At 42.2% G+C, this 26,356-nt stretch overlaps 11 protein-coding genes across 11 annotated transcripts; 1 reads left to right on the top strand and 10 right to left on the bottom strand.

The window, feature by feature from the left end:
- Positions 1–492: 492 nt before the first annotated feature.
- Positions 493–780, bottom strand: TbgDal_XI1450 (glutaredoxin, putative; the record flags this gene model as incomplete). Its single annotated transcript, XM_011780991.1, has 1 exon — positions 493–780. The coding sequence occupies one exon, from the start codon at positions 778–780 to the stop codon at positions 493–495; it is 288 nt and encodes a 95-aa protein (XP_011779293.1).
- Positions 781–1,098: 318 nt separating this feature from the next.
- TbgDal_XI1440 (hypothetical protein, unlikely) lies at positions 1,099–1,521 on the top strand (the record flags this gene model as incomplete). Its single annotated transcript, XM_011780990.1, has 1 exon — positions 1,099–1,521. One exon carries the CDS (start codon positions 1,099–1,101, stop codon positions 1,519–1,521), a length of 423 nt encoding a protein of 140 aa, XP_011779292.1.
- A 454-nt stretch (positions 1,522–1,975) lies between these two features.
- Positions 1,976–3,682, bottom strand: TbgDal_XI1430 (hypothetical protein, conserved; the record flags this gene model as incomplete). The annotated part of the gene is made up of 1 exon (XM_011780989.1): positions 1,976–3,682. One exon carries the CDS (start codon positions 3,680–3,682, stop codon positions 1,976–1,978), a length of 1,707 nt encoding a protein of 568 aa, XP_011779291.1.
- Positions 3,683–5,081: 1,399 nt separating this feature from the next.
- On the bottom strand, positions 5,082–6,005 carry TbgDal_XI1420 (hypothetical protein, conserved; the record flags this gene model as incomplete). Its single annotated transcript, XM_011780988.1, has 1 exon — positions 5,082–6,005. The coding sequence occupies one exon, from the start codon at positions 6,003–6,005 to the stop codon at positions 5,082–5,084; it is 924 nt and encodes a 307-aa protein (XP_011779290.1).
- A 1,786-nt stretch (positions 6,006–7,791) lies between these two features.
- TbgDal_XI1410 (hypothetical protein, conserved) lies at positions 7,792–11,262 on the bottom strand (the record flags this gene model as incomplete). The annotated part of the gene is made up of 1 exon (XM_011780987.1): positions 7,792–11,262. One exon carries the CDS (start codon positions 11,260–11,262, stop codon positions 7,792–7,794), a length of 3,471 nt encoding a protein of 1,156 aa, XP_011779289.1.
- A 1,230-nt stretch (positions 11,263–12,492) lies between these two features.
- TbgDal_XI1400 (hypothetical protein, conserved) lies at positions 12,493–12,828 on the bottom strand (the record flags this gene model as incomplete). The annotated part of the gene is made up of 1 exon (XM_011780986.1): positions 12,493–12,828. The coding sequence occupies one exon, from the start codon at positions 12,826–12,828 to the stop codon at positions 12,493–12,495; it is 336 nt and encodes a 111-aa protein (XP_011779288.1).
- Positions 12,829–13,481: 653 nt separating this feature from the next.
- Positions 13,482–14,090, bottom strand: TbgDal_XI1390 (NADH-ubiquinone oxidoreductase 20 kDa subunit (mitochondrial precursor), putative; the record flags this gene model as incomplete). The annotated part of the gene is made up of 1 exon (XM_011780985.1): positions 13,482–14,090. The coding sequence occupies one exon, from the start codon at positions 14,088–14,090 to the stop codon at positions 13,482–13,484; it is 609 nt and encodes a 202-aa protein (XP_011779287.1).
- A 951-nt stretch (positions 14,091–15,041) lies between these two features.
- TbgDal_XI1380 (NADH-cytochrome B5 reductase, putative) lies at positions 15,042–16,019 on the bottom strand (the record flags this gene model as incomplete). The annotated part of the gene is made up of 1 exon (XM_011780984.1): positions 15,042–16,019. One exon carries the CDS (start codon positions 16,017–16,019, stop codon positions 15,042–15,044), a length of 978 nt encoding a protein of 325 aa, XP_011779286.1.
- An 873-nt stretch (positions 16,020–16,892) lies between these two features.
- TbgDal_XI1370 (hypothetical protein, conserved) lies at positions 16,893–18,047 on the bottom strand (the record flags this gene model as incomplete). The annotated part of the gene is made up of 1 exon (XM_011780983.1): positions 16,893–18,047. One exon carries the CDS (start codon positions 18,045–18,047, stop codon positions 16,893–16,895), a length of 1,155 nt encoding a protein of 384 aa, XP_011779285.1.
- A 422-nt stretch (positions 18,048–18,469) lies between these two features.
- TbgDal_XI1360 (hypothetical protein, conserved) lies at positions 18,470–19,666 on the bottom strand (the record flags this gene model as incomplete). The annotated part of the gene is made up of 1 exon (XM_011780982.1): positions 18,470–19,666. One exon carries the CDS (start codon positions 19,664–19,666, stop codon positions 18,470–18,472), a length of 1,197 nt encoding a protein of 398 aa, XP_011779284.1.
- Positions 19,667–24,231: 4,565 nt separating this feature from the next.
- Positions 24,232–25,041, bottom strand: TbgDal_XI1350 (hypothetical protein, conserved; the record flags this gene model as incomplete). The annotated part of the gene is made up of 1 exon (XM_011780981.1): positions 24,232–25,041. The coding sequence occupies one exon, from the start codon at positions 25,039–25,041 to the stop codon at positions 24,232–24,234; it is 810 nt and encodes a 269-aa protein (XP_011779283.1).
- Between the last annotated feature and the right edge of the window lie 1,315 nt (positions 25,042–26,356).

The following is a 26,356-nucleotide window of genomic DNA, read 5'->3' as shown; positions in this document are numbered from 1 at the left end:
AAGAAGACCGAGCCGAGGGGAAATGTGGCACATGTGTTAAAAGGCGATCTTCAAAGCGCGAGTATTCAACAACAGAAATAGCGTCGTGCGTAACGTATCAATAGGGGAAGTTACACCGGTGAGGTGTTTTTAAACACTTCCCCTGATTGAATTGATGTCAGTTCACTCGCTCCTACTCTCTCCCGTTCTTGCATTTCCGTTTCCGTTTTCCCTTCCTTCGTGTATGAAATGAGCAGAACAATCATGCATAATGCATTATAACCCCTAATATAAGCAGGAACAAACATAAAAAAAAATGAAAGCGATCAAGTGAAGGATGAAGAAGATGCATATAAAGGAAGGGTGTGTAGTTTACCCCCTCAACATATGCAAACACCTCTCGTTTGGCACTATATTAATCAGAGGGTTGCAACCGCATATATATTCACGTAATCCCCCCTTTCTCTTTTTTCTCTTCTTTTTTTTTTTTAAATCCTCCTCACTGTCTCAAATTTAGCTGAGCAAACCATCGAGTTTTCCCTCTTTGTCAAGGGCCTCCAAATCGCTGCAACCGCCAATGAAATTTCCATTAATAAATATGGCGGGAACCGTTTCGTGTTTGTACGCTTGGTAAATCTCACCGCGCAGTTGTTCTCCTTCGCTCATCTTATCCACATAATGTACGGTGATATCCTTAGTGCGTGCGTGAAGTAACTTCTCTGCTCGGACGCAGTAGGGGCAAGTGACCCATGAGAAAACAACCACTTTATTCCCTTTAATCATCGAAGCGATAGAGGGCATGATGTAATTGATCAGTCAGATACCACGTGTTGGGGACAAAATACAAGATAAATAAACAAATATATATATATATATATATAACAAAGTTTTTGTCCCACTCTACAGAGTAACCTTAGTTTTATTCACTTCAAGGTGTATTGTAAGTGAATAAAAACGAGGTGGGAAGGTGCTAAATGTTTGTGTTTCTTCTTGATTCTTTGTGTTTTTTTTTTGGTTCCGGTGCATTTATATGGGCACATCACATAAAAACATTTCAAAATTTAAAAAAATAAATAAAAGGAAGGTAATGAAAAAAGTACACACGTAGGAAGAATACAAATGGTAGCATACGGCATGTACCAGAGGCATTTGTGGATTTGCGTCGTTGTACAGAACACTGATGTGCGTGATGCAGTTACATATGTACACAAAATGAAGACCGTGAAGGAAATAAAGGAAGGTAAAATAAAAAAAAAAAGAATTACCAGCACAATGAAACCACCTAAAAGTATAACGTTGCACTTGATGTTGGTTTCAGCAGCAACCACTTCAACACTATTATGCGGCAACGTAATTTGTCAGGAAGCACCTATACATTGCCTCCATTATTCCGTTTGCATTTTAAAATCTCCTCGAAACACCTTTTCCCCTTCAAACACACAGTCAGACACAAAACACGCCAAAAAGTTAAAAAAAAACAGTACCCACGGGCAGCATCACAAACATACGTCCCTGAACAGTTATCCCTATTGCGCAGCATAGACAGTTTCCATTAAAAAAAAAAGTGAGTTTCTCAAAGGGGAAAAAAACTTCACGACAAATATGGAAACAAGCATTGCGCTTCTCGCAACCATTCGTGTATGTGTGTGTGTATGTGTGTGGCACTTACATACGACGGGACAAGAAAAAAAAGTGATTTCACTGAACATACTTTTTTTTTCTTGCTTCCTCGACATTATTCTCAGAGCGCTCCACACGCCACCTCAAATAGTATTTATCAAACACGCACTAACTTTTAGCGAGTCCCAACCCGTATTGAAGTCGGGAGAGAATGATGTCCACTCACCCATACACGCGCAGTTTTTTTTTTGTGCAACGAGTAATTTTGCGCAAGTTAATTTAAATACAGACATACACAAACCATCATATAGTTGTATATATGTGGTTTGTGCCACCTCAGAAGTTATTAGAAATGAGGAGATAATATCAAGACACTTTACAACCGTATTGGTGGGTTCCCTTCGCTGCGTTCACGACAGTGGGGAATATGCCTTTCGGCCACATGGGTGGCGAAACGACGCCCGCATGAAGGACACGGTACGCGATCATCAACAACTTGGCTATCTTCCTCTGCAAAAGTTTCACTGCTATACGTTGACGTCCGCACAAAATTCGGTCCTTCCATAGCGTCCCTACCTCGGTTTGAAGCACTCAGTGGTCTCCTCTCAATACTAGGTTCCACGTAACTGGCTCCAAGGCTCTTTCTCTTCTCTGAAGTGTTTGTGCGCGTCAGTTTAGTGGCAGTAGTAGTAGTGGTGGTGGTAGTGGTGGTACCGCCTAATTCCGTCGACTTCTCCAGGGCAGTTTGCGGGAGGCGGTTGGCGTTTCCTGATGGGAAACGAAACGAGGAGATGGAGGAAACCGAGCCACCACCTCTAGAGTTTATTTGCTGACGTTTGTTGTCACAAACAGCCACATGCCGGGGCCACCGTGAGTAGGCGAAAAACTGACGACCGCAGCTGGGACACGGTTTAAGTGGCTCGTCAGGAGGCTCAGAGGACTCTCTTAAGCTATCTACACCACCTCCAAGGTGGGAATACGACACCATGCCTTGGAACGTCCCTGCACCAAAGCTGCTTTTGTCTACCGAAATATCCACATCAAATCGTTCACCCAATTGGTAGCCGAGAGGAGTTGTGGGCATCGTTGCATCTACACTCTGCCTAGCAGCCACAGAGGCTGGAACCTCATCGATTGAAGTAACCCTGAGTGAAGTAGACGGCTGGTGCCATGTGGAGGTTGGTGTCGGCGGAGTTAACTCCTGCGACTGGGTGCGAGCACGGATGTTGTGTTTTGTGTCTCGCGCCTCAAATTCGCTATGCATATCTTCACGCAAAGATGTTGGGGTTGGAAGAGAGCGGCTCAAACTTCCACTTCCCGCCTTGGGTGAAAACACAGCGACTGCAGCGGCATTCTCTCCCTCATTTCCCTGATAACCTCCGTGAGTGGAAAGTTGGTTGCGATACGAAAAGTGTCCGCCACGTGCTGTGAGCACATCTGGTATCGGTTGAGGATCCTCGGCGCGTTCTCGAATACTGAGTATGGGACGTATATCTGTGTTGCTCGGCGTAACAGCAGTTTCCCTAGTAGAACAGCAGCGGGGTGTGTAATGTAGTTTTTCGCTTCCACGGCGTTGTAACACCAGTGCAGCATATTCGCTACAAGTGGACTTGTGTCTGTTCAAAGCAATGGCATCCACAAAACGATTTTGACAGCCGGAACAACACAACCCTTCCCCATCTTGATAGCTTTGGTTTTGTCCTTGACTAATGCTTTGACGACCCAAATGTTGTGTAAACTGTTCCCTTAGACCAGTTGCAGATGCTGTGAGTGGGTGCGGGTTCCTGTCTGAGGCTTCCCTCTGCGCACATCGCTCCAGGTATTGATTGTGTTGCATTGTGAACTTCTGTTGGGCGTTCAACCGAAATCGAAGAAATGGTGAGGCACGAATTTCGGCTGCAGGGGAACTCTCCAAGAGATGTCTCTGTTCTTTAAGTAAAACCTCTGCATCAAAGTGCTCCTCGACGGTTTGAGGTAATGCTGATGGGCTGGGTGACGCCTGTGGGCTAATGGTGCATACATTATTAATCCTCCCGTAGTGGTTGTGGAGACTGTATGTTGCACTTGTGTCCGACATCGTCATCTGTAGGCTACCACCCTGTGAACACAACGGTTTTACTTCGTCCCTTTCTGCTTTGATTGATCAATTCGCTGGAATCACTGCAAGGATTGGATATATTCGTAGGGGAGGGTATCCGCCACTTCTGTTTCCACTTATTGGTACCCTTTTCTTTGTTTTTTTAAAGTTTATTGACTATCAATTGATTTTATGTATTTTCTTTCTGGTCCGACAGGGCAAGGGATTTATGGAAAAAAAAATAAAATAAAATAATCCCGCCTACGCTCCTTCTTCACTCTTTATAGTTACACTTCCGTCTTTGTCCTTTCCTTCTTCTAAATTTCCCCTCTGCTAGTTTGTTCGTATTCCCTTGCGGGAGTTTCCCTTTTTCTCTTCCCTCCGGAGTTGTTTCTAACGGAGGCGGAACAAAAAGTACCGGCAAAAAAGCAAAAACAAAAAAATACAAATGTATTTTTTTTTTTTTTACTACAAATGAAAGGGAAAAAATTTGGGTACTGTTGTTTCCGTCCTGTTAATACAATAGTTATTTGCGTGATTCGGAGCTTTAAATTGCTTGCGGCTATGACAGAAGAAAGAAGGGAAAATAAACACAACCTGCCGTTAGGTTTCTTTTCTTCCCCCTTTTCTTTTTTTTTTTGCTCAACAATGGGGAAATCAGAGCAAACAAATGGGAACAAAGTAAGTAATTTTTTTAAAAATAGTTATAGGAGAAAAATGAGAACGGCAGAGTAGCGTAAACAACACTTTATGAGTATCAATATATATATATATGTTAAGGGGATTGCTCGAACGAAGAGAATTACCTTACAAAAGTCAACTGCAAGCCGAATGGCATATCAGTCGTCACCAAAAAGGATAGCAGCAAAATGGTCAAAAGGGAAGGAAACGATGAAAACAAACAAAAAGCCATAACTTTATTACGCGTTGCGTCACTCATTAACGGCCCAACGTTTAGAATACAAAGAGCAGTATTCTCTCCTCTACCTCCTGGTTGCAACACCACTGATATGCATATATATTATGTGACAGCCTCACACAAGGCGGAAGTAGAAATAAAGAAATGAACAACAAGAAGGTAATTCAAGTTTTCAACTCACAAGAAAACAACGGCAAAATCAACCGATTCAACCAACAAAACATCAGTGGACTTCCTGCATCTCCTCACACTAACGCGCACGAAAAGCACCAAAAAAGATAATGGACACCAAAGTGTTTCAAAAGCACTTTCCCCCTTCAAAGGATAAAAACGAAGGATTGATCTTCTTGCTCAATGTAAAAAAAAAACAACAACTAAACACGTCTCCCATTCCCCTTCTTTGGCGCCATCGACAAACAAGAATACGTATGGAAAGAAGATAATAAACAACTCCAGGAAAAGGTCCATACAACACTATGAATAATATCAGTGATGTTTAAACCACTTCCGCATTTGCTCCACCATGTTCTTCTCCACCTCCACTCGTCTTACCACCGCATCGTATTTCCTCCACTCGAAGTCTGCCGGAGCGTGCAGCCGAACACGCGACGCCGCTGCCTTCTCTTCATATTCCTTGTAGCTCTTCACCCGCCCATTCCTGAGAAGATAAATAAGAAACAGGATCGATGTACCACTGCCCAGAAAATATGACACAGGTTCCATGATATCCCAGTCAAGGTCGACAAATGTTAGCCGTGAGATCACTGCAAGTTGGACTGCCATAAGGCAGAGGGCACCCGACCACAAGAGTCGCCGCCGCTTCGCTGCATTATCAATAGCGGGTTGAAGCGCAACGCGCATCGCCATTTCTTCCGCTTCCGCATCCGCTAAACGGTTTTGTGCTGCCCGGATATAATCTTCAAACGGTGTCTTCACCTTCGCATCACTCGCATCAGCGGCGTCATTGTGCATTTGAAGGAACTGCACCGGTCGAAGATGAACCGCCGCTCCATCAGAAATAGAAACGACGACACCGCTTTCGCAGAGGAGTTGAAGAGCTTTGTCCGTGTCTTCCACGCGGCTTTCGCTACAGTAGCGGTTGAATACCTCGCGGGTAATGACAAACTCACCTGCGCCTGCACGATTTTCCTCATTAGAAGTGTGTTGACGTAGCGCTTGACCCAACAAAAACATGGGGACGATGTTGGAGAACTCCTCAGCCGTAAGACATGCTGCAGAATTATGAGAGTCACTACAAGTCGGCTGCCCTCCGGGTGTTGCTGTTGAAACAAATCGCCGTGTCAAAAAGGCGTCAAAACGACCAGGCATGCGGGAAACAAGTAGCGACCTCAACTGAAGCGGACTCCCGAATCGCATGGGCACAACAAACAAAGTATAAGGCCTCCACATATTTAACAACCCGTCTGTTGGCAAAGCTACCACGAATAGTTAATATTGAGGAACGTTTGAAGCCAAAATGAAAAAAAAACACAACAAAAGTAAGAGACGAAAGAACATGAACGTGCATGAGCAGAAGAGACAGCGGCCGTTAAGAGTGTTGAAATACTACAAGGCAGTAAGTTAGGTCATCTTCAAGTGTGTGCATATAAGTATGTGGCGAATCGTGTAAATATACGATGAGATACATGGCTACTAAGTGCACAAAGATACTCATCAATGCTTGAATGTGTCTCCTTACCGCGCTTCAACAATCAAATTTCCCTTACCTTTTTCTTTTCTTCAGCTTAGGTTGCTTTTCCTTTTCCCCATACCCGCTGCATTTGTCCCTTTTTAAATAAATAAATAAATATATGTATATCAGTCTGCTCCTCCTTTTCTACCTCACTCGCCACATGAGAGGGGTGCCACCTCCTCAAGAAATAAGAATAATAAAGGTAATTTATTATAATCAGAAATCAATAAATAAAATATAATTCGCTGCGTTCAGGTAGTCACCACAATTTATCTTTTTCTCCGCCATCTTTCTTTCTTTCTTCCGTTGTTTTATTCTCTTTAACGATTAAAGTGTTCCTCACTTAGAATATATACATGTGGGTGTATGCGTTTACATGGTTTGGTCATATTTACGAGAGAAATCTATATTTCCTATTACAACAGTGCGGGTGTGTCAATGTTGAAACAGGAAAAAAAAAACAGGAACACCGGTGTACGCCGCATCCTTCACAAACCACCAGCACACATCACTGCCTTTATTGCCTTTACTGATTATTATTTTCTTCTGTTATCTCATATTATCATAATGTCAAAAACATTCGTATCTCTTTCCTTCTCTCTATAAGAACAAATAATGGAAATAGTATTTGTGCATGTGCATGTGTTTGCGTGCGTGCGCCGATACATAGATCCCCATGCATAATTTCAAATACAAGACAAGGGTTTGATGTCTGCGATATGCACATCAGAAACAAAAAAAAAAAATAAACTTCGATAGGAAAAAAAATAAATAGTAGAAATGAAACTACTATATACAATTATATATAATTTGTAGGAGAATTTCCTGCACCAACTCACTTGTGAAAAGCCCTTTTGTTGTAGAGTAGCGCAGATGAGGAGGAAATAGTTAAAATAATTATTCAGAAAGAAAATTAATACGTGGATCTACGAAAATCTACTGCGATAGCGCGGAGGAGCCTCGGGACTGAACGGGGGAAATGACACGGACAAAAAAAGGAAACAAACGCAGGAAATAAAATGGATGCCTGCCCGAAGAGATAAATAAAAGCATAAAAACAACTCAAAACGAGAAATATTCATTTTATTCAGCTTTCATTACTTGTTTTCCCGTGAAGCACAGTTACCGCTATTCAATTCGTTTCTGCATGAAAGGAGAACACAAACGGGCACAAAAAATGGGGGGGGATCCGATGGAAAAAAAAAGAGTGGGAAATGTTTGTTGTACACCTTACTGCTCCAGCCAAACAGTGAAGGTTGCTTATTCATTTTCCCCTTCATAATATTTCCCATTCTTGACAACATTCACTGCGGTAACACAAGTTAATAAAAAAAAACTATACACGTACAGGTGTAAAAAAAAAAAGAAAATCAACCGAGGGAGGGATGGGGAATAATAGAAATCATCGACGAAAAGAAGGAAGTGATTCATACTCTTCAAAAACAAAAAAAGGAAAAAGGAAAAGAAAAATCTGCGTCCAAGCGGCAACAATCACACCAATGCTTATTCATCAGTGAAGTATAACGGATACCAGGAGAGGCGATGCACATCTGAAATCATCAACATACGCGACTGGTTTTCAAAACCAATCCAACAGAACGGCAGGACGTCGTCGTCACCGCAGACTACTTTGTGCGGTGGATCATCGCTTGCTCCGAAACGCGCTCCTGAAAGGGTTAGTTTCTTAGATAAGGGCGAAAGAGTTTCGAAGTTTCCGAGGTGTTGGAGACTCTCTGAGTGACGCAACACTTCACTTTCACTCCCAACGCGTGTGATACTGTGGAAAACTGCATTACCGGTAAAATAAGCAGCATTCAACTGCGCGTTAAAGGCGGCTGTCGCCACAACTGGCGGCAGTAGCCTTATTGGAAGAAGCATTTCTCCTGTAGTGATGTCCGGAGATCTTGTGAGGGCGAACCGCAGTGCCAAAAGACCAACTACCTCCTCCTTTTCATCATAAAACACCAAACCATGGTGGGGAATGATGTCTCGCGCATTGTTTTCCTTAACAACAAGTGCCGCAGAGCTCTTTGGATGATTTCGGCGAACTAATGGCATAATATTGGCGGCGAACGCCATGTGAGTTGCGGCGGCAGGAGCATGGAGGGCCGTGCGGACTCCCATCGACAGCATCACTGGTGGCGATAAGGTCCCATGCTCAGCAGTTGACGATGTGCAGAATGTAAGCGATTGAAACGGCGCGTCAATGTGCCGCGGAGGATGCCAACGTCCAAACACACGTAATGGGGGCGATTGCAGTGGGAATCCGGTTTTACTCTGTTGAAGCACTGCGCTTTCCTTCGGTGACAACGTCCGGTTAACATCCGCAGCGCTTGGCGATGATGGCCGACCAGAGAAGCGGGATCCGGATGGTGATTTGGAGAGGGTTGGTGTTGTAACCATTCCACTTGGTAGTCGACCAAACTTGCCCTCACCTTCGTGCCGTTGACGTCTTCCGGGGGAATTATTCGGAGGTGGAGGACGGGGGTTAGCCGTTGGTTCGGTTGGTTGAGGGTTTATGTGCCTGCCCTGAGGTCTCTCTCGAGGGTACGTTGGCTCACGAGGTGTGGAACAAGCCATCCCGTCTTCACTCCTATGAAGTACAGATATGATACCTTCTGTTGAGTTTGATCGGTGTCCGGTAACCCCGTTTCGCTGCTGAGGTTGCAGCGGCTGCCGTTTGCTGTTTGTCTCCCCTGTGCCATCAAAAATCATATCCGGCACAACATCATCCACATAGTCCATGCGCACAACCGCACTTCCACGCCTCGGAGGCCGTCGGTGGTTAGGATTTGAGTTATCAGAATCACAAGAGTTGGATGATGATGAGGTGGTATTTGCAGTGCTACTCACCTGCCTCCGGGCGGGCAATATACCATCTCCCTTTGTGCACTGCAGATCCCCAACTTTGGGGAGATTGAGCAACGAGTTCACAGAGCGTTGCCCTAACGCGCTACGACCACTTTTGTCCACACCGTCCACATCTTTCTTGGAGTGACGTTCCGCCGACCCTTCGCCGTTGTGGGATGTTGTACAGCTTGAGAAACCGCCCTCAGATCCGTTGCTGGGTGTCAAACCACCGACATCACCCTTTCTCTTGAAGACGTGGTCGGGAAGCACGTTGCTCTTCATTTTCGCCTGCCACGTCAAGGAGAGGACACTGCAGACAACGAAATACCGATCATATTCTGAGGGTTGTAGACTTTCGTTAAACCAAAACACGAAAGCACCATCAGGGGCCGGTACCCACGGTTCCCCATTCAACTCCAGCTTCTCTCCCGGTAATATCCACGCATACCAACGGGCATTGGAGAAGCCGAATAACCCAGGTATGGACCACTGTATTCTCCCCTCCTGCTGGAGTTTGAAAGTGCACTGCGAAGGCCACGGCAGCGCCGCGGTGAAATTGAGTTCCGCAGCCACTGCGACTTTTTCATCCTTATGAAGAACACCATTAGGTAAAGGAATCATCACGTCGTGAGCCACAGCACTTTTCCCCTCATTGGGTTTCAACAAAGCGAAACCACCGAGCAGTTGAAGCAAGCTGCCCCTATTCATTTTGTCGCCACGTAATGCTGCATCGAGGTACCGCCGCTGCGCTTTTTTGTCCAATCTCCCAAGCATGGGATACAAGTAAGTCATGGAAGTTTCACGAGCTACTGCGTACCCCGGAAGCGGCTCCTCCGCGGACCACAAGGGTGAACACAGTGCAGACGTGTGCTCATTGTCCCCGCACATCAAATTGCTGCGGCTTTCGTTGCATACGATACAGGTAGCCTCTGTATCGTACCGCCGCTGTACTGGATCGACTGCTATTTTGTCATCCGACCACAAGTGCACCAGAGTGAAGGGTCCAATGGCAAATGGGAAGCGAATGACAGGCTTGAAACGCATAATATCACGGAGCATTTCATAGACCACATAGGGTGTTGGTCGCGTGTGTGGGTCCTGACCTAGCATAAGAAGCAGGAGGTGAATAAACGGGTTGTTGTAAGAACCCGCCTGCAGTACTGCCCGCACACGAAGTACAACATCGCTTGGTTTCAATCGATAATGATTAAGCATCATCTCACCTGCCGCGTGGCGTGTCCCCATAAGATGTGCTTTACTTTCCTCGCTAGGTAGTCCCGATGCAATTTGGTAAGCGATCATCCCCAGCGACCAAACATTACAAGCCGAGTTGGTAAGCAATTTGCAAGGTTGAATCAACAACTCAGGTGCGAAAAGCACCGTGGACGACGATCTGCTGTTCGCCTCGCTCTGATTGCAGGTTGGTCTACTGGTTAACGTGTTCAACAAAAAAGATGGTTCCGCATCACTAACTCCTCCGACGAGGATGTCTTCCATGGAGATACAGGCTGGATACTCCACACAAACATCGCGAAGGAAAATTAGAGCATTGGTGATGTCGTATATAAGTTTGTATAGTACAGATTCGGGGATGAACCGTCTGGGCACTTGCACCTTAGTCCAGTGAGCCAAGTTGTACCTACATTTCGGCATCCAAACTACACAAAGCGTCCCCTTGACCTCCTGGCACTTATAAAATATTTGCTGCGCATATAAAACTGGAACAACGTAAGGGCACTCATTGAGTTTCAGATTCGCATGGCGCTTTATCGCCGCATCGGCATATATCATTAATTGTTCATCGTCTATAATGGGCCAAAACACACCGCTCAGGTTAGTTGGCACCTCAACGGTGGTCGCTTTGGACCTGACGAGCCCAGTACTCGTCAGTGCGTCCCACCAAATCTTTTGTCGCTCCTCCCGTGTGCTCCAGCTCGTTATTTTTGATGTCACTGAGAGCATAACCTTCGCAATGAGTCCATTTTTTTGAACAAAGTCCCGGTGTGCTTTCGGAATGGCGCTCACTGTCTGAAAGTCAAGTGTGTCCACTTCATCAGCAGAGAAAATAACACTCGACGGAGTGATGTGCATCACCTGACCAAGTAGAAGCCTCACAGAACTCATTGGCGGAGCTGCGTGTAGGAGAAAAATGCGATATAACTTTGTGTATATATATGTGTGTGTGTGTGTTTGGTTGTGTAACTCAAATTCTATTTTTTGTCGGACTCACGCCGACTGGATGTGTATGATCAATAAACAAATATGTGTAAGTATATATAACTATGTGTGTAACAGTGCACCAAAAGTGGGCTAAGTATCCTTTTTAATACGAACACTTTGGAACTAATGATGACTGGGTTTTGCACGGGGAGGAATTGCTCTGCCAGATTCGTGAGCGAGCAGCGGTTGATATCCACTATGCTTTTGTTCACAAATCAAGGCACAGCAAGTCCGTAGGTTGGGTGGGTTTTTCTTTTTTGTGCTGAGGCTTTACTTCAACAGCACGCAAAAGCCCACGTTCCCCTTGCTTACGTGGTTTCCTCCGTGACACCACTTGTCCCTTCCCCTCTAACACTATTACACTTAGAAATTACTATAAAACTGTATATACCTTTTGCTTAAGGTATACACACAACCACAATTCTATTTTCTCCTCACTTTCCCCCAATTTTTTTTTGCTAAATCTGATTTTTGTTAGTTGATATAAAATAAAAGGATCAATGAAACAACAAGAAGAGGAAACAAAATAGGATGCGGTGCCACACATTCAGTACGAGGTAAGTGTTACAAATAACATATATCTGCCTGCATATCCCTACACACATGCACAGTGCTGCCAACATTGAAAATGAGCAAAACCATAATTTATTTCTCCATCCCCTCTGGAATTCAAATAATAAAACCTTCTTCCCATTCACTTCATTTTATTCATTACCAACCGCAAACATTACGCCCCAACAATATCAAAACGAAACCACTCGGGCTCACTCCAACACTTTAAGTTAGCGGTTGATAATTGCATTCCTTGCAGCTTACTTGCCTTTTACGCCGCACACCGGAGGATGAAAAGGGGAGGGGGAAGAAATGAGCACGATAAACGCCTGCAAAATAAAATGAAGAGCTGAAGGAAGAAGACCTCCACACACACACACACACACAAACATACATAAATAAATAAATAAATATATATATATATATATATGTAGTTAAGGTGATTGAATGAATGAAGAAGCAGGCTGCATTTCGTGTCTCAGAAGTGGGGGCAAAACCCTTCGTTGTGTTGTGTTTCGTTTTGCCTTTTGTGCCTTCACTCCCTCCTCTTCCTCATGCCTGGCACCACTAAGAGAAAAATTATCACTCCTTCAGCTCAAAGTCTACACGGATGGGAGGTTTGGAATATGAGGCCTTTAGTAATTCCGCAAACGTGACGTGGTTCGGATGCGCCACATATTCCTGCAGTGCCTTTACGTCTGTGTGCTTTGAGACAAGGCAATGAGTAAAACCACCGCTGCAATCCACATAACCGGGAAAAAGATCCGTTCCAGTTGGGCCCATATTAATTTCGAGCAAACCCGGAACTGTTTCGCGAAGTAATTTCAGGTGTCGCTGCAACTCGGAACCCGGAAGATTGGCGGCGAACTTCGTTGCGTCGAGAGCAAACATGACGACGTGGCACATCTTCGCGGACATCTCCTTTCGTTCCCGTAAATGATGATGTGTTACTTCTCAGTTGCGACCGTTACGTTTGATTTTCGTTTAAGTGATGGCTTTAACACGATAGAAATGATACTGAAACTACTTGCAGTTAAGAAATAAAAGCAAGATTAAGGGGAAAGGGGGTGAAAGAGTGTGGAAACAGTGGCAGTAGGGAGAGAGGGAAAGAGAGAAAATACATTGTTTGACAACAGGAGCGGTGATATTATATCGCTAACGAACAATGAAGGTAGTTTAGCAGTTACACACGAATACTCTTCCGTCGCAAAAACATTTAACTAACGTCACTAACTCACGACTCACCAATAACCGTGAAACGCACACACATGCAGTTGCAACTTATAATAACCTATGGACCTCCACTTATTCCCCCTTTTTTTCTTTCCTTTTCCAGTTCAGTAAGTTTTCTGAGCATGAACAAAAGAATGGAACACCATCCCCTGATCCAAAACAAAAGAAGGAAAGGGAAAAGTCAAAAAAGGACGGAGAAAAAGAGGGATTTGATTTCCCGCAGACGCCTACCGCTAGTTTGCCAACGGCCGTAACGATGTAAATCTTTTCTATCGGGTAACACACACACAAACACATATGCACACCAAAAATAGAAACTCCTATTGTACCATGATTCTTTAATCGCGAACAGAATACTTTTGAATTTCGTGCCAGCGTATTTTCTTCTGTAATGTATGCAAGCAAAAGACAAGACTTTCCGCTGAAGGAGGGCAACCGGGAATCCAGAAATCAACTGGTATTGCTCTTTCACAGCCTCGGAGCACGGCGTAGGAGAAGTGATAGTAACCACCACCGTTAGCGCAGCTTCCCATGGAAATAACCCACTTGGGGTTCACCATTTGCACATATATGTTCCGCAAGATTGGAGCCATTTTATTTGTCACAGTGCCGGAGACAATAATAATTTCTGCTTGACGGGGTGTTGGACGCGGTACAATACCAAAACGATCCAAATCATACCGAGAAGCATATGCATGCATCATTTCTACGGCGCAACATGCCAAACCGAAGGTGAGAGGCCACGGCGAGTAAGCAAGGCACCACTCCGTAAGGTCGTGTAAAGTCATTTGTGCATACTGCAATGCATTATTGGGTTTACTGGTGCCAAGTTTGTGCATCATTGTCGTCTTTTTCCCCTTCTTGAGATCCAAACGATGCGACCACTCGGGGCTGCCGCGCGAAATCATCGCACGCCCTGTGAAATTAAACGACGTGCGACGAAGCATTGCAAACTATTTATCTATCCTCTTCTTTCTTTTTTTTAAAAAAGATTCTATTTCCTACTTTGTCCTCTATCTAACCCCGCAGTAGAGGAAGTTTTTTTTTTTTTTTGTATCCCCTATTTTGTAAGTGTACGTAAATTTATTATCTCAGTAACAGCAAAAACAAAAACAAAGTTGAAAAAAGGAATGATGGAGATGACGGTGGTGACAACAAAACAAATGACAGCGAAGTGTAATATATATATTTCCCCCCAGGAATGTCTACCACCGCTGTTACTGCCGCTCTTTCTCTGTATATATCTCTCCCTTTTCCTTCTCGCAACTACTTGTTCATGTTAATACCGATTGGGGTGCAAGAAACAAAATGAAATGGTAAAAAGGATGGAGCTGCGAAAAAGTAAAGCAATTAAAAATGGCGATATATATATATATATATATATATTTATATTTATAACTCCCCTTCGCATGCGACGAAATGACGCAACTGAAAGGTGGAGGGTAAAAAAAGACGATACAGAGAAAAGGGTCCTTTTAAATTGAACCATTTCTGCATCGAACGATTACAAAACCCAATGGATTTAACTTAGTGCCACTGCCTCGAAGAAATGCCGGGACTTTTGGAGGTGAAGTGGAACTAATATATATATATATATATATAAACCAAATAAATCAATAACAAATATGTATTGTCGTAAAAAAAAACCCATAGTGTCGGCCGCTATAGTATCATCCACCATGTTGTACAGGGAGACAAAATCTTAAATGAATAGAACAAAAAACGGAAACTGTGCAGGATCAAGCACGTGACGAGAGGAAAAGTAAAGGGAATAAATATCGTTTTTCCGTATGCGCTACTTCACGCGTGTAAGCATGAGTAAAAACCATGCAGTCTCCCCCTATTTACTTTTTTGTTCATCAAACATTCTCGTTTCCTATTATTTTTTGTTGTTATTATTAGAAGCGATAAACTTCATCATTGGAGTACCCGAGTTCCCCTAATATCCCCCCAAGATTTACTAAATTATTGAGGTCTGGTGCCATCGGTTGGATATTCATTCCACTCGACATGGTGTTCATTGTTCCCATTGGTGTTCCAGCGACATGATTCAACAGCTGATCGGGACCACACAATAATATAATCTTTTTTTCCTCATTCGGTGCCGGCATGGTCTCATGCACCATCTCTTTTGTTACGAGTCCGGTGTAGTGCGGCCATACGTCAGGCTCGACAGCCTGATCAATTGTGTAATATACCTTAAAACGATTGGAATACTTTTGTGCGAGATCATCAAAGAGTCCCTTCAACAAAATGTGTCTCTCCGTTCGGTTACAGAAAAGAAAAGATAATTTAGTCCGATCAACCATACCGTTGTCCCATTCTTCCTGGAGCGAATGACGGATGATTTGCAACATTGGAGTGAACCCAGTGCCACCCGCTATCATTCCCACGTGTTTCCACCTATTCGGACGATACTGCAGTTTGAATGTGACTGATCGAAACAGAAGTTTATCTCCTATGTGCATGCCAAATAAATGCTCTGTCATGAGTCCCCCTTGCTTGCGCTTCACAATAATATCGAAATAACCTTTCGTGTGATTAGCCGTCACAGGAGTGTAGAAGCGCTGGCATTGATCCATAGGTTGCACGCCATATTTGTAGCATGCCTGTAGTGTGGAGCATGGCTTTAGGTTAAACTCTTCATTTCCATCAATAAGGAAACGAAAAAGAGCAGTGTCATGTGTTATCGGAACAACATCCCCAAGGGTATACGGTTGGTATCGTTGGGAAAAAACTTTTCCGGGCTTTGGTTTAGGTTGAAAGTGTAAGGCATTTTCAATACTCGCGTAGCAATATGCAGATTTCGACTTGTCCAGAGGTCGGTAGTAAGTTGCGAGTGCTGCACCCGCAAGGAAAAGTGGAACAAAGCGCATAAAGTGGTGGGAACTTTTAATTACGCACACCCTAACCACTTAGTTTACCGCCTGAAAAGTAGCAACCCAAAGCGAAACCTCACTTTCGCAAAAAGAAGAGGTACCACAAGTGCTTTATTGCGTTTCCAACAGCCCTCCTGTGCTCTCTTTCCCTTTATATAAATATTTATAAATGTGCTTTGCGTATTACTTCCCTATTTCCCTTCTTTTAGGGCTCGTTCCGTAGTGGAAAGTAGTTCCTCAACGCTACACCCCTTTTTTTTTTGTATTCCCCCTTTCAGATGAAGTCGCTCCACCCATTCTTTAAGTTGACCGGCAAAAAAAAAAAAGGTGTTCGTTTGTGCCCAATATATACGTAAAAATATATATATATATATATTACCTCGGAAGAAAAAAAGAAAATAGACAGACATACATTAAGGTGCATACAAACAAAAAAGAACAAAGGGGAAAGTGACAAAAGCTTGTGGATTAAAGTCCCTGATCCCCTCCTTGAGCGTATTAAATGAGGTTAAATAGCCAAATGTAAGCATGTGGTTCACGAACAAACGACGCTTACCATTCCAGTAACACGAGTTTTTTTTTTTTTAAAGCCTCACCCCACAGTGAATGAACGGAAAAGTAAGTCGCAAGGGTGTAGCATATAAGAGTGCCCCCATCCAGATATATCCAAAGTAAAGCACTAGAATTTTTTTTTTTAAATGGAAAAGGAGACACACTTAAAACCCAAATCCTCCGCCGTGGGGCCGTCCACATATGTCTAAACTACACGCCACATCCATCAATTCTCCTTTCGTGAAAACGTACATGCACAACCGCACCCACCATTCTGTGCGACAAGTTTTTTTTCCTTTTTTTTTTTTGACAGAAACATCAAGAGCTATCTTTGTTCACAATGAAGTTTACTGCCATGTCCACATCTCCATTAGTCATTCGAAGTGCCTCCAAACACAACTCTTCATCCATGAAACCCATATCCTTCAACATGGCGAGTTGCTGAGACCACCGCGTGGCGTCATCTCCCCGTTGCGATGCGGTTACGCCTGTTTGGGGTATTGAGATGCCGGGTGACATAAAAGGAAACGGTCCCCCCAGACCGGACCCAAAAAGGTTTCCTAAACTCGGATGGCCCACATTCCCAGGAATCCCAAAAAGGTTCATCGCGGCGTTACTAAAAGTGTTTGTGTTACCCGAATCGGCGGTGTTAGTCGACTGACTCCAAGGGTTTGGAAGGGCTTCGCTATTTACCCCTCTCACAGACTCGGAATTATCATCTTTTTCGTCTTCTGGAACCTTAGTCTTTGTGTTCCTCACAAGGTCCAAGTTTAGGTCCATATCGTCCATAAGCCCACTGGTATACCGTTCAAGAAGCTGCTCACCACCGGGAATCGCGCTAATTTGTGCCAACTGCAACTGCACATTTCGATTCATCGCCCTTCGCTGATCAGGGTCGATTTGTGACATAATGAGACTCTTGAGGGTTTCTGGGTTCCGGAACAAGCGCCCCACCTCCGGGTTCGCATCAATCAAACGACGAAGCGACGGCTGACCCGAGATCATCATCTCCGAAAAATTTGGATCGTTAACCAACGTGTCGATTATCGGTTCCATAAGTTTTGCCTGCTGTCGATCCTTTTGTTCTTCCATCAGAGGTAAACTCACCGGTGGTCGCGCCTTTTCTTCTCGTTTCTTAGATGCATGTGAAAAGAGTTTAGGAGCAACTCCTTGTGCGACGGGGTACTGCTGAGTCACGGAACTCCATGTCTCCTCGTCGTCCTCTAAAGTGTGACCTTGGAATGTGAGACGAACATTCCAATCGTTGGAGTCAACTGTCATCTCCGCAACCAATGCACGCACCTCACCCACAGTCATTTCTGGTTCAATGAAAAGTTCCACCGGGTCTGTGATATTGCTAACAACTTGACAGAGCATGCTGTTGGAATCAAAAACATTCATTCCCAACCAACCACGTTCTTTGCGTTTTGTTGCTTGACAAAGGGCAATATGGTAACTTGTCGGGTAAGGCATAAAAAACAGTACCGAGAGATAAATATATAGATTAAGAAGCACAAAACGTGACGGCACGTTGGAGGTTAAAAAAAAAAAAAATACACTTTAGCCGAGATGCTGTTATAATACCGTTTTTTTTCTTTTTAAAGAAAGAGAAAGAAAGAAAAAGAATATTACCAAAATTTGCCACCCTTTTTCTTTTTTAAAAAATTCTATGCGCTGACTTCTTCCCCAATAAGACAACAACAACAACAACAAAAGGCCTTCCCTCGGGTAGACCACCACCCATTTGCCGATAAAGCTTTGACAACACAAACAGACATACATCACACGCAAAGGAGGCCTTAACTATAAAAATAAATACCTTTCTATCCTCATGACGGCGGATGAGAAACACTCGCCCCTAATAACTAAGAAAAACAACAGCAACAACAACAACACTAACGTGTTTGACGCACCAAAAGAGGGTACACGGGTAATACTTTTAGATCATCGATGGGAAGACGAGGTCCAACATTCATCAACTCGGCAAAACCTCTCTCTAACTCAAATGTCTCCGATGGCAAAAAGTAGTTTACACAACAATCCTCTGGGCAGTTTTTCGCTATTGAACTTGCCTCCATTGCCAGCACCCGCATCACTGAATTTGCATCCACACCTCCCTTCTGCACTAACAATCCGGCTTCACTCATGCGTCCGCTCTCCACCGCATGACCAACTGCAGAAAGCCAAAAGGCGCTACTCAAAGTTGTGGAGGACCATCGTGCATTCCAGCGGCGGAGTAACAGAGATGCCCCCACGACAACAAATGGAAGTGTGTTCCTCAGCGCCGCAGCGGAATAACCAAAGGCTGGACGAAGCGCCACCCGCTGCATCGGGTCCACTGCGCCATTCAACGCCGTTACATTAGGCTCCGCACCAGCAAATGAAAGATATGTGCGAGTACGTATCATAGCAGATGGTCCCACATGTGGTAGAGCCAACTGCAGTAAATCTGGTTCGTGCAGTGCACAACCCTTTTCACTCATGAGGAGTCCCGTGTGGAGTGTTTTGGTTGCATACTTGGGATTTTTCTGCCGCCCTCCTGCAGCCGTCCGACCTCCAACGGTTTGCTCCCGCTCGCTATCCGTTACGAAGGCGGGCACCTTTTCGAAAAGTCGCGGTGCAACTGTACGGCGCAAGTCGGGGGCTTCAAATCCACCAATGTAAACTACAGCATGTGGAGTCCAACAGGGCTGTGGGGCATTTACGAAAGCTTCTGCTGGGAACAACTGATGCAAACGTTGCCACTCCGCAATTCCTTGAGGTGAGCAGCAATCTGTGAAGGGCCCACGCCGAGCTCCGAGTGATTCACTGCATCTTACCGATTGTTTGGACTCCTGGTCCTTCATACGTAATTGTTCCATAAGTTTTTCGTCCTCTTCTGCGCAGGTTCCTGCATTAGTGACACTAGCGGTAGTATCAGTAACGTTGGCACTGTGAGCACCATTAGAACCTGTGGTGATAAATGAGATGGTTGCTGTAGGAAATGTAGACATGATCAACTGCCGTATTGCTTCAGAATGGCTCGTCCCACGGGAAGGAAGCGTGCCGGCCTCCGCTAAAGTGTTTGATAGGAACCGTTGTGACAATTTCATTATTCCAGCATGCACGTGTATAATTTATCGTGGCTCCAGCCTTTTTTTTTTTGTGTGTGTGTGTCTGTATGAGCAAACAATCATTTCAGAGGTATGGGGAGAAAAGGCGATACACGACGCACTGCATTTGACTGGGTACAGGTGAATACAACACACAAAAACATTAAAGGGATCGTCCAAATCATATTATTCGATTTTTTTAAAAAAAAGGCACCAACATTCTATGAAACACAACGACACGATGTATCACTCCAAAAACCCCGAGTAGCTGGTTGGCCCACAGATTCCTTCATTCTTTCTTTCTTTTCTTTCATGTCTCCTCAAAAAATAAGATGAACGGCAACGTCTCCGGTGAATCACGCCGTTCTTATTATTATATTGTTTTTTTTGGTGGTGGGAGCGGAAACCTCCGGCAACTCATCTAATACGCGAATTCTAATTATTTTCTCGCTCACGCACCACCACCAGCAACACAAATAACTGAAGAAACATATCGCAACAACGCTCTCTTTCGCTTCCTTCCGCCTTTTATATGCACAATATATATATATATATGCATGTATTATACATTTATATCTTTGCATCTACCTAACAACATAAAGTGTGCACTACTCCTGTACGAATATGTTTCTTTTTTTTTAAAGAAAATAATGTGACATATGCCGTAATATAATGCATACACGAGTAAAGGAGGTTTCGTTCTTTCTTTCTTTTCCCTTGTCTCCATTTAATCATACATGAGGGATATTTTAAAATATAACGTAATATAGTAGAGGGATAAAGAGAAAGAAAAAAAAAAGAGAAGAAGAGAAAGGGAATCAAACAAAAAGATACCACACCAGTGAGGAGCGATAGGAGCAACGGCAACGGCAGTAACGAAGAGGAAAAGGCAACAAAGTGAAAACCCAGTGAATAGAAAAAAAAAATGAAATAAAAACAAAGTAAAATAAAGCATAACAAAATAAAAATAATTAACAATATTAATAAAGGGAAGCGCCCAACTACATTCAAAGTAAACTTCAAGCGAAACAGGGCTGCCACACTTTGCTGTTTTTGTTTTTTGTTTTTACATTTATCACCTTTTCACTCATTTCAGATAAATAATTAACATGGTGTATACAATTTACAATAATAAAATGAAAGATAGGGGTATATAATTAAAAAAAAATTATAATCCTTTTTTTTTTACAAAAAAAAAAAGCACAAGTAATAAATATAAACATTGGTGAAAAAAAAGTAAAGAAATCCAGTACCGTAACGGTGGGTAGGGAATCAAGAGAAAAACATATATTTTTTTAAAAAAGTTATTTGTGTGAAGGTAAAAATAAAATTAAAAATTGATTCTTCTTTTTTTAAAAAAAAGTTTCTGTTTTCCCCCCAATCACACCTCAATAACAAAAAAAGAAAGAAAGAAAAAATGGTGCACACTGTACCCTCTAAGTAAAAAAAAAAAAAGACACCTCATATCACTCAATGTATCATACCTTATTTTATTTTTTTCATTTTTCTCCTTTTAACTTTTAAGTTGCTGATTTGTTTCACATTTGTACATTTGTGTCCGCCTTCTCTACATATTTGCTTTTTTAAAAAAAAAAATCAATGCCTCATTCTTTTTTTCTTTTACGATTCCGCCGCCCGCAGTTCAGTCAAATCAATCAAAAATCAAATACAGATGCATATATATGTATATATATATATATATATATATATACATGTTTAGATAAGCGCACAAACGTGGATATATAGAAGACGTATATATATGGGAAATTATTTTTTTTTCAAAAAAAAAAAAAGAACACACAGAGACAAACGTGATAGTGTCAAGTGGTGTGTATATGAATGGTTGAATAAATATATATAAAAAAAGAAAAATAAAAAAGATAGGAAAGGAAGATACATGAAAAATTGAAACAAAATATGCATGCACATGTACACACACACACACAATTCAAAAAGAAAAAACAGGTGTGAAAATGCAGGCAAATGAAATAAATAAATATAAATAAATAAATAAATAAATAAATAAATATATATATATATATGACTCCACCATCACACCATCATCGCCTTTATTATAAAAGCTGCAACTTTTGCCCCTGAGCCATTTCATTCCATCAGCTGTAAAGAGCAGACAAGCAAAAATTATTGAATAAATGCTGTCGCTAATTATTCAATCATTTTTCGCTGCTTTAAATTGTTAGCATGAGTTAAAGCGAAGATGTTTTTGAGGCGTGTGATGCGGTGGAACAACACCAGAAGGGGAAAAAATTATTTAAATATTTAAAAGGGGGAAGTAATAATAATTATTATTAATATTGTAATAAGAAAGAAAGTAGTGGAGAGAAAGAGAAAAAAAAAAGGACGGGCAATGTGATGCTGCGACCTGTTATGCATTCTCGATTCCCCAACTCTTTTATTAAATAATTAATTTTCCTTCACCATTTTTTTTTTGCTTGAGGTGTCACCATTTTCTCTCTAACCTGACCTGAAACAAAACAAAACAATGAACATTATGGGCGGGCGACGGAACACTACAACAATGCCAACAACAAAAAAAAAACGGCGTATGCACAATAAAACAAATGCAAAACTAAAAGTTAAAAAAAGGAGAAATAAAAGAGGTGTTTTTTAAACAGTGTTGAGTAAACGCATTTTTTTCTTTCTTTCTTTCTTCATATAAATAAATATATATAAATATATATAAATATATGTGTGTGTTTGCTTATTGGAATGGAGGGGGTGGGTGGGTGCGGGCAGTGTGACAAAAATGAAAACAAAACAAAAAAAAAGAGAAAGTAAAGTGAGGATTGGAAGGTAAAAAGAAAAAGAAATTTAAAAAGGTTATTAAAAAAAATGTTGGGATAAAATTAAGGAGGAAAAAGAAAATTAAAAACTGCTGTTAATTTCGTGGACAAGGACACAGGTAGAGGTGCAATTTCGAGAGTTTAATTAATTTAAGGAAGAAAGCGGGCTTTGAAATAACGGCTTTTTTTTTGCAGGTGTTAAGGGTGAGAGGGGGAAAATAAAAACATGAAAAGGGCGGTGGAAAAGCGAGGCACAAAAAAAAAAAAATGTTCTCTTTTTAAATTTAAATAATAATAATAATAACCAACGGTATTTCTTTTCCTTTTTTTTCCCTCCGGTGCATCGTCAATATTGGTGAAGTTTCAATAAAAGGAAAACAAAAGAAAAAGTGTGCGTCGATTGGGTCTATAATTTATGTTTTACATATAATCATACATGTACAATCTTGTTTTTTTTTCTATGATAGTGACGAATATTTACAATATGCAGTCACACATGCAAACAAACCCATTCATATTATATAAATAAATGTTATATGTTTGTGTTTGTGTGTCTACCGCTTTTAGATTTAAATATATTTGAATACACATGTTTATATACATATTCCTTTTCAAAAATAAAAAAAAGGTTTTTTAAAAGAATTACCGTGATTATCCGACTAAATCGTGATGTTGAAAACTGCCGGAGGAAACGGAATTACTCCGTTGGAGGTTCCAGTGACGCTCTTCATTATGATATTTTTTATTCCTTTTCACTCCGTTTTTCGTTTTTGTCGCTGCCGTTGTTGTTATTTAATTTGAAGAGAAAAAGGTAACGGAATCCTTTTGAAAGAATTTCTTCGTCACCATCGAGCCCGGTTTTCCCAGTTCTTTCTCCTCATTACTGTTGTTATTTCATTATTATCATTATTTTATTTTTAATTTTTTTTTTTTATTTTAATTATAAAACCCCAAAACGTTCCTGCAGAAGCTTCTTTCGGTAACGCACTTTCCACAGGAAACAGTCAATTTTTTTTTTAAAAAAAGGGAAGGAAAGGGAAGAGAAGGGAAGGGAAAGAAAAGGAAGAAGAAAGGTTGCATCACCTTCCCATAAAATCTTCTAGTCATAAAAACGACTAAAACAAAATTGTGTCGCTGATGCACATACACTCAAAATATACACACATACAAGTAAAAAAGAAATGGAGTTAAATTAAATGAAACGTCCCTTAAAAGTTATTATTATCACTTTATCGTTATTGATATTCAAAATTGATAACGACTAATAAATGAATAAATAAATGAATGAATAAACACCCGTAAAGGTGTTAACCTCTTATGCTTTACCGCCCTTTTATGTTGTGAAGTTGTCTTTATTGATTTGTATCTTCCCACTGTTATTCTTTTCCGATATTTTCATTCATCATATTTGCCGTTTGTGCCCATTTCGGTTGCCGTTAATGGTGAGTAACTTCTGTCGTTATCGTTAGCTATCACTACCGAACAAAATTTGCCCAAATATACTAACAATCTGTCTTCCGTCGGTGTTTTTATTTACAATTAAAAAAAAAAAACTCCCTGTCTCTACAGCACAACGCAACATGCGCGTCCACTACATTTCCTCACCTTCGTTGACCTCATGTATCGCAACGCCCCAGTTTCTGCACTCCCATCCACCCAAAAGTAAACAAAAAACAAGTCAAAAAATGGGACGAGAAAAGGTTGGAAATATAAAAGATTAAATACAAAAAGGACACACATGCATGCGCAGGACAGACGGACTTATCTGCCCGTCCGGGCCTCCTCAATTACCACTAGCCGCTGAGGAACTTTCTGCGGTCGTGGAATATGTGCAACGCTGCAATCAATGTAGTTGTGGAGGTTACAGCACTCCTCATCGCTCCGTGCATACCACATACCGCCAATGTCAACGAGGAGCCGTTCCTTCAGCTGCAATACGGCCTCGCGGTCCGCCTCACTCGACAGTGAAATAATTGCGCAGCCACAACCACGCTTCTCAATGTTGCACACATTAACATTGATGGTTTCGTGCAGGAACCAGACGAGCGCCTCCAGCGACATTTCAAAGCGTAGCTGTCCAATAAACAATTTGTGGGTGCGCTCGGCGGGAACTGACGGCGGCCGAAAGGATGGCAAACCTTCCGGAAAGGAAAAAAAACTGCATTTCCCACTTAGTGCTGTGTGTGCTATGTGTTCACCAGCAGACAAGTATTCAGCACCGCTGATGGAATATGGAGATGTTTCTTCCTCCTGATATCCGGACATGCTTCGAGCTGTCAGGGGCGAGGAGCTACTGCTCGATACAAACATGGAAGTAAATGGCGTTGGAGTACGGCTGTCGCGCACACGGACATGAACATTCAGGCCGTTTGACTCCACGCTATCATCTACTCCCAACCTCCATGTAACATTGTTCTGGGAGTTGTGCCTTTGCTGTTGAGCGCCGTGGGATACTATGCCCATAGTAGTTTGCAACCTCTGACCGCCATCAGCAGGGCTTCCTCCCGTGGGAAGTACCCGCGAGGCGGTTGGAAGTGTTATAAACTTCTCAGACTCTCCTGTTGGCCTCATCACTCTTATTTTAACTGTGCTGATTTTAGACCCCTTTTCTCTTTCTTTCTCTCGCACTCTCTCTTTCTTGATTTCTTTAATTGTAAGGAGTTTGTTGACGGTAGCCGAAACCCTTGCTATTCTTCCTTCCTTCACTCTTTACTTCCTTTCCTTTGTTCAACGGCAACACCTACAAACCGCTGGTTTTTTTGTACTTTTTATTTTGTTTCTTCACGTAAACCGTTAAACCAAACAGTCTATAGCGTTGTAAACCCCTTTTCACAAGCGCCTGCGATGCTGCCGGTGTTAAGTGCAGTGAAAATGATAAACCCTCCTTTTCTTTGCGCTACCTTCCGCGGATTGTAGACCAACCACACGAACGTGAACACAAAAGAGAAAATTGTACGTATATATCCTTTTTCTCAACACCAAACTCTCCGTAAACGTCGCCCAACCAAACAGGACCGAAGAACGCGCACGAAAAAAAAAAGTAAACAACGAAGTCTCCTTCGATGATAACCGAGCAAGTGTTAGCTATTTTTGGGATGCTCCCAGGCTACCTATTTTAATCGATTAAACGAGATGGTCAAATTATACGTATGCGATTGCGCAACGTTAACACACATACACAAAAAAAAAAGAAAGAAATAAAGAAGAGAGGATAAGAAACAAAAACAATAAAACAACATATACAATGGATAACTTACCGACAGCAAAAGGGAGTCGACCTCAACAAATCTGGGATGGGGGGAGGAGGAATAGCGTACAGTAGAATTTATATGAATGAAACGGTTGCTAACATAACACCAAACAGAGTGTCACGATGTAGTTACTTTCAGGGGAGGGGAAATACACGCACGCAAACTTATACATATGTATATGCATACATATGTATTTACAAAAAAAAAAAGAAGTAATATTAACCCCCATGCAACACCCCTCCGTAAGCAGGTATACAGTTAGAAGCGGCAAATCATTTTCTGCCACGAGCAATTGTTACTATCCGCAAATATAATACATTAGAGAACGCTTCTTGGGGAAACCCAACTGTTGTTGCTGCATTGGTAAAATGAGCCATGGTGGAACTATTTTCACCTTTCCATAAGCCTCTACCCTACGGTGTAATAAATAGTTAATCATTGACCCCACCTATGTCTTTCCGCTTCTATGTGCGAGATTTTCTCATTTTCTCTCTTCTCTTCTTCAAGCATAAAATTATCCTAAGCCACTGCTTCATTCCCTTAAGCTTCTTCCTTGATGTTTCTCGCCAAACACTCACACTCGCAGTAACTGCAGGTATTGTTGTTGACATACGATGCTAAAAAAAAAACCTAAG

This window comes from Trypanosoma brucei, chromosome 11, assembly GCF_000210295.1.
Source record: "Trypanosoma brucei gambiense DAL972 chromosome 11, complete sequence".
Taxonomy (NCBI): Eukaryota; Euglenozoa; class Kinetoplastea; order Trypanosomatida; family Trypanosomatidae; genus Trypanosoma; species Trypanosoma brucei.
The sequence above is the reverse complement of the archived record's forward strand: the minus strand, read 5'-3'. Positions and strand labels throughout refer to the sequence as shown.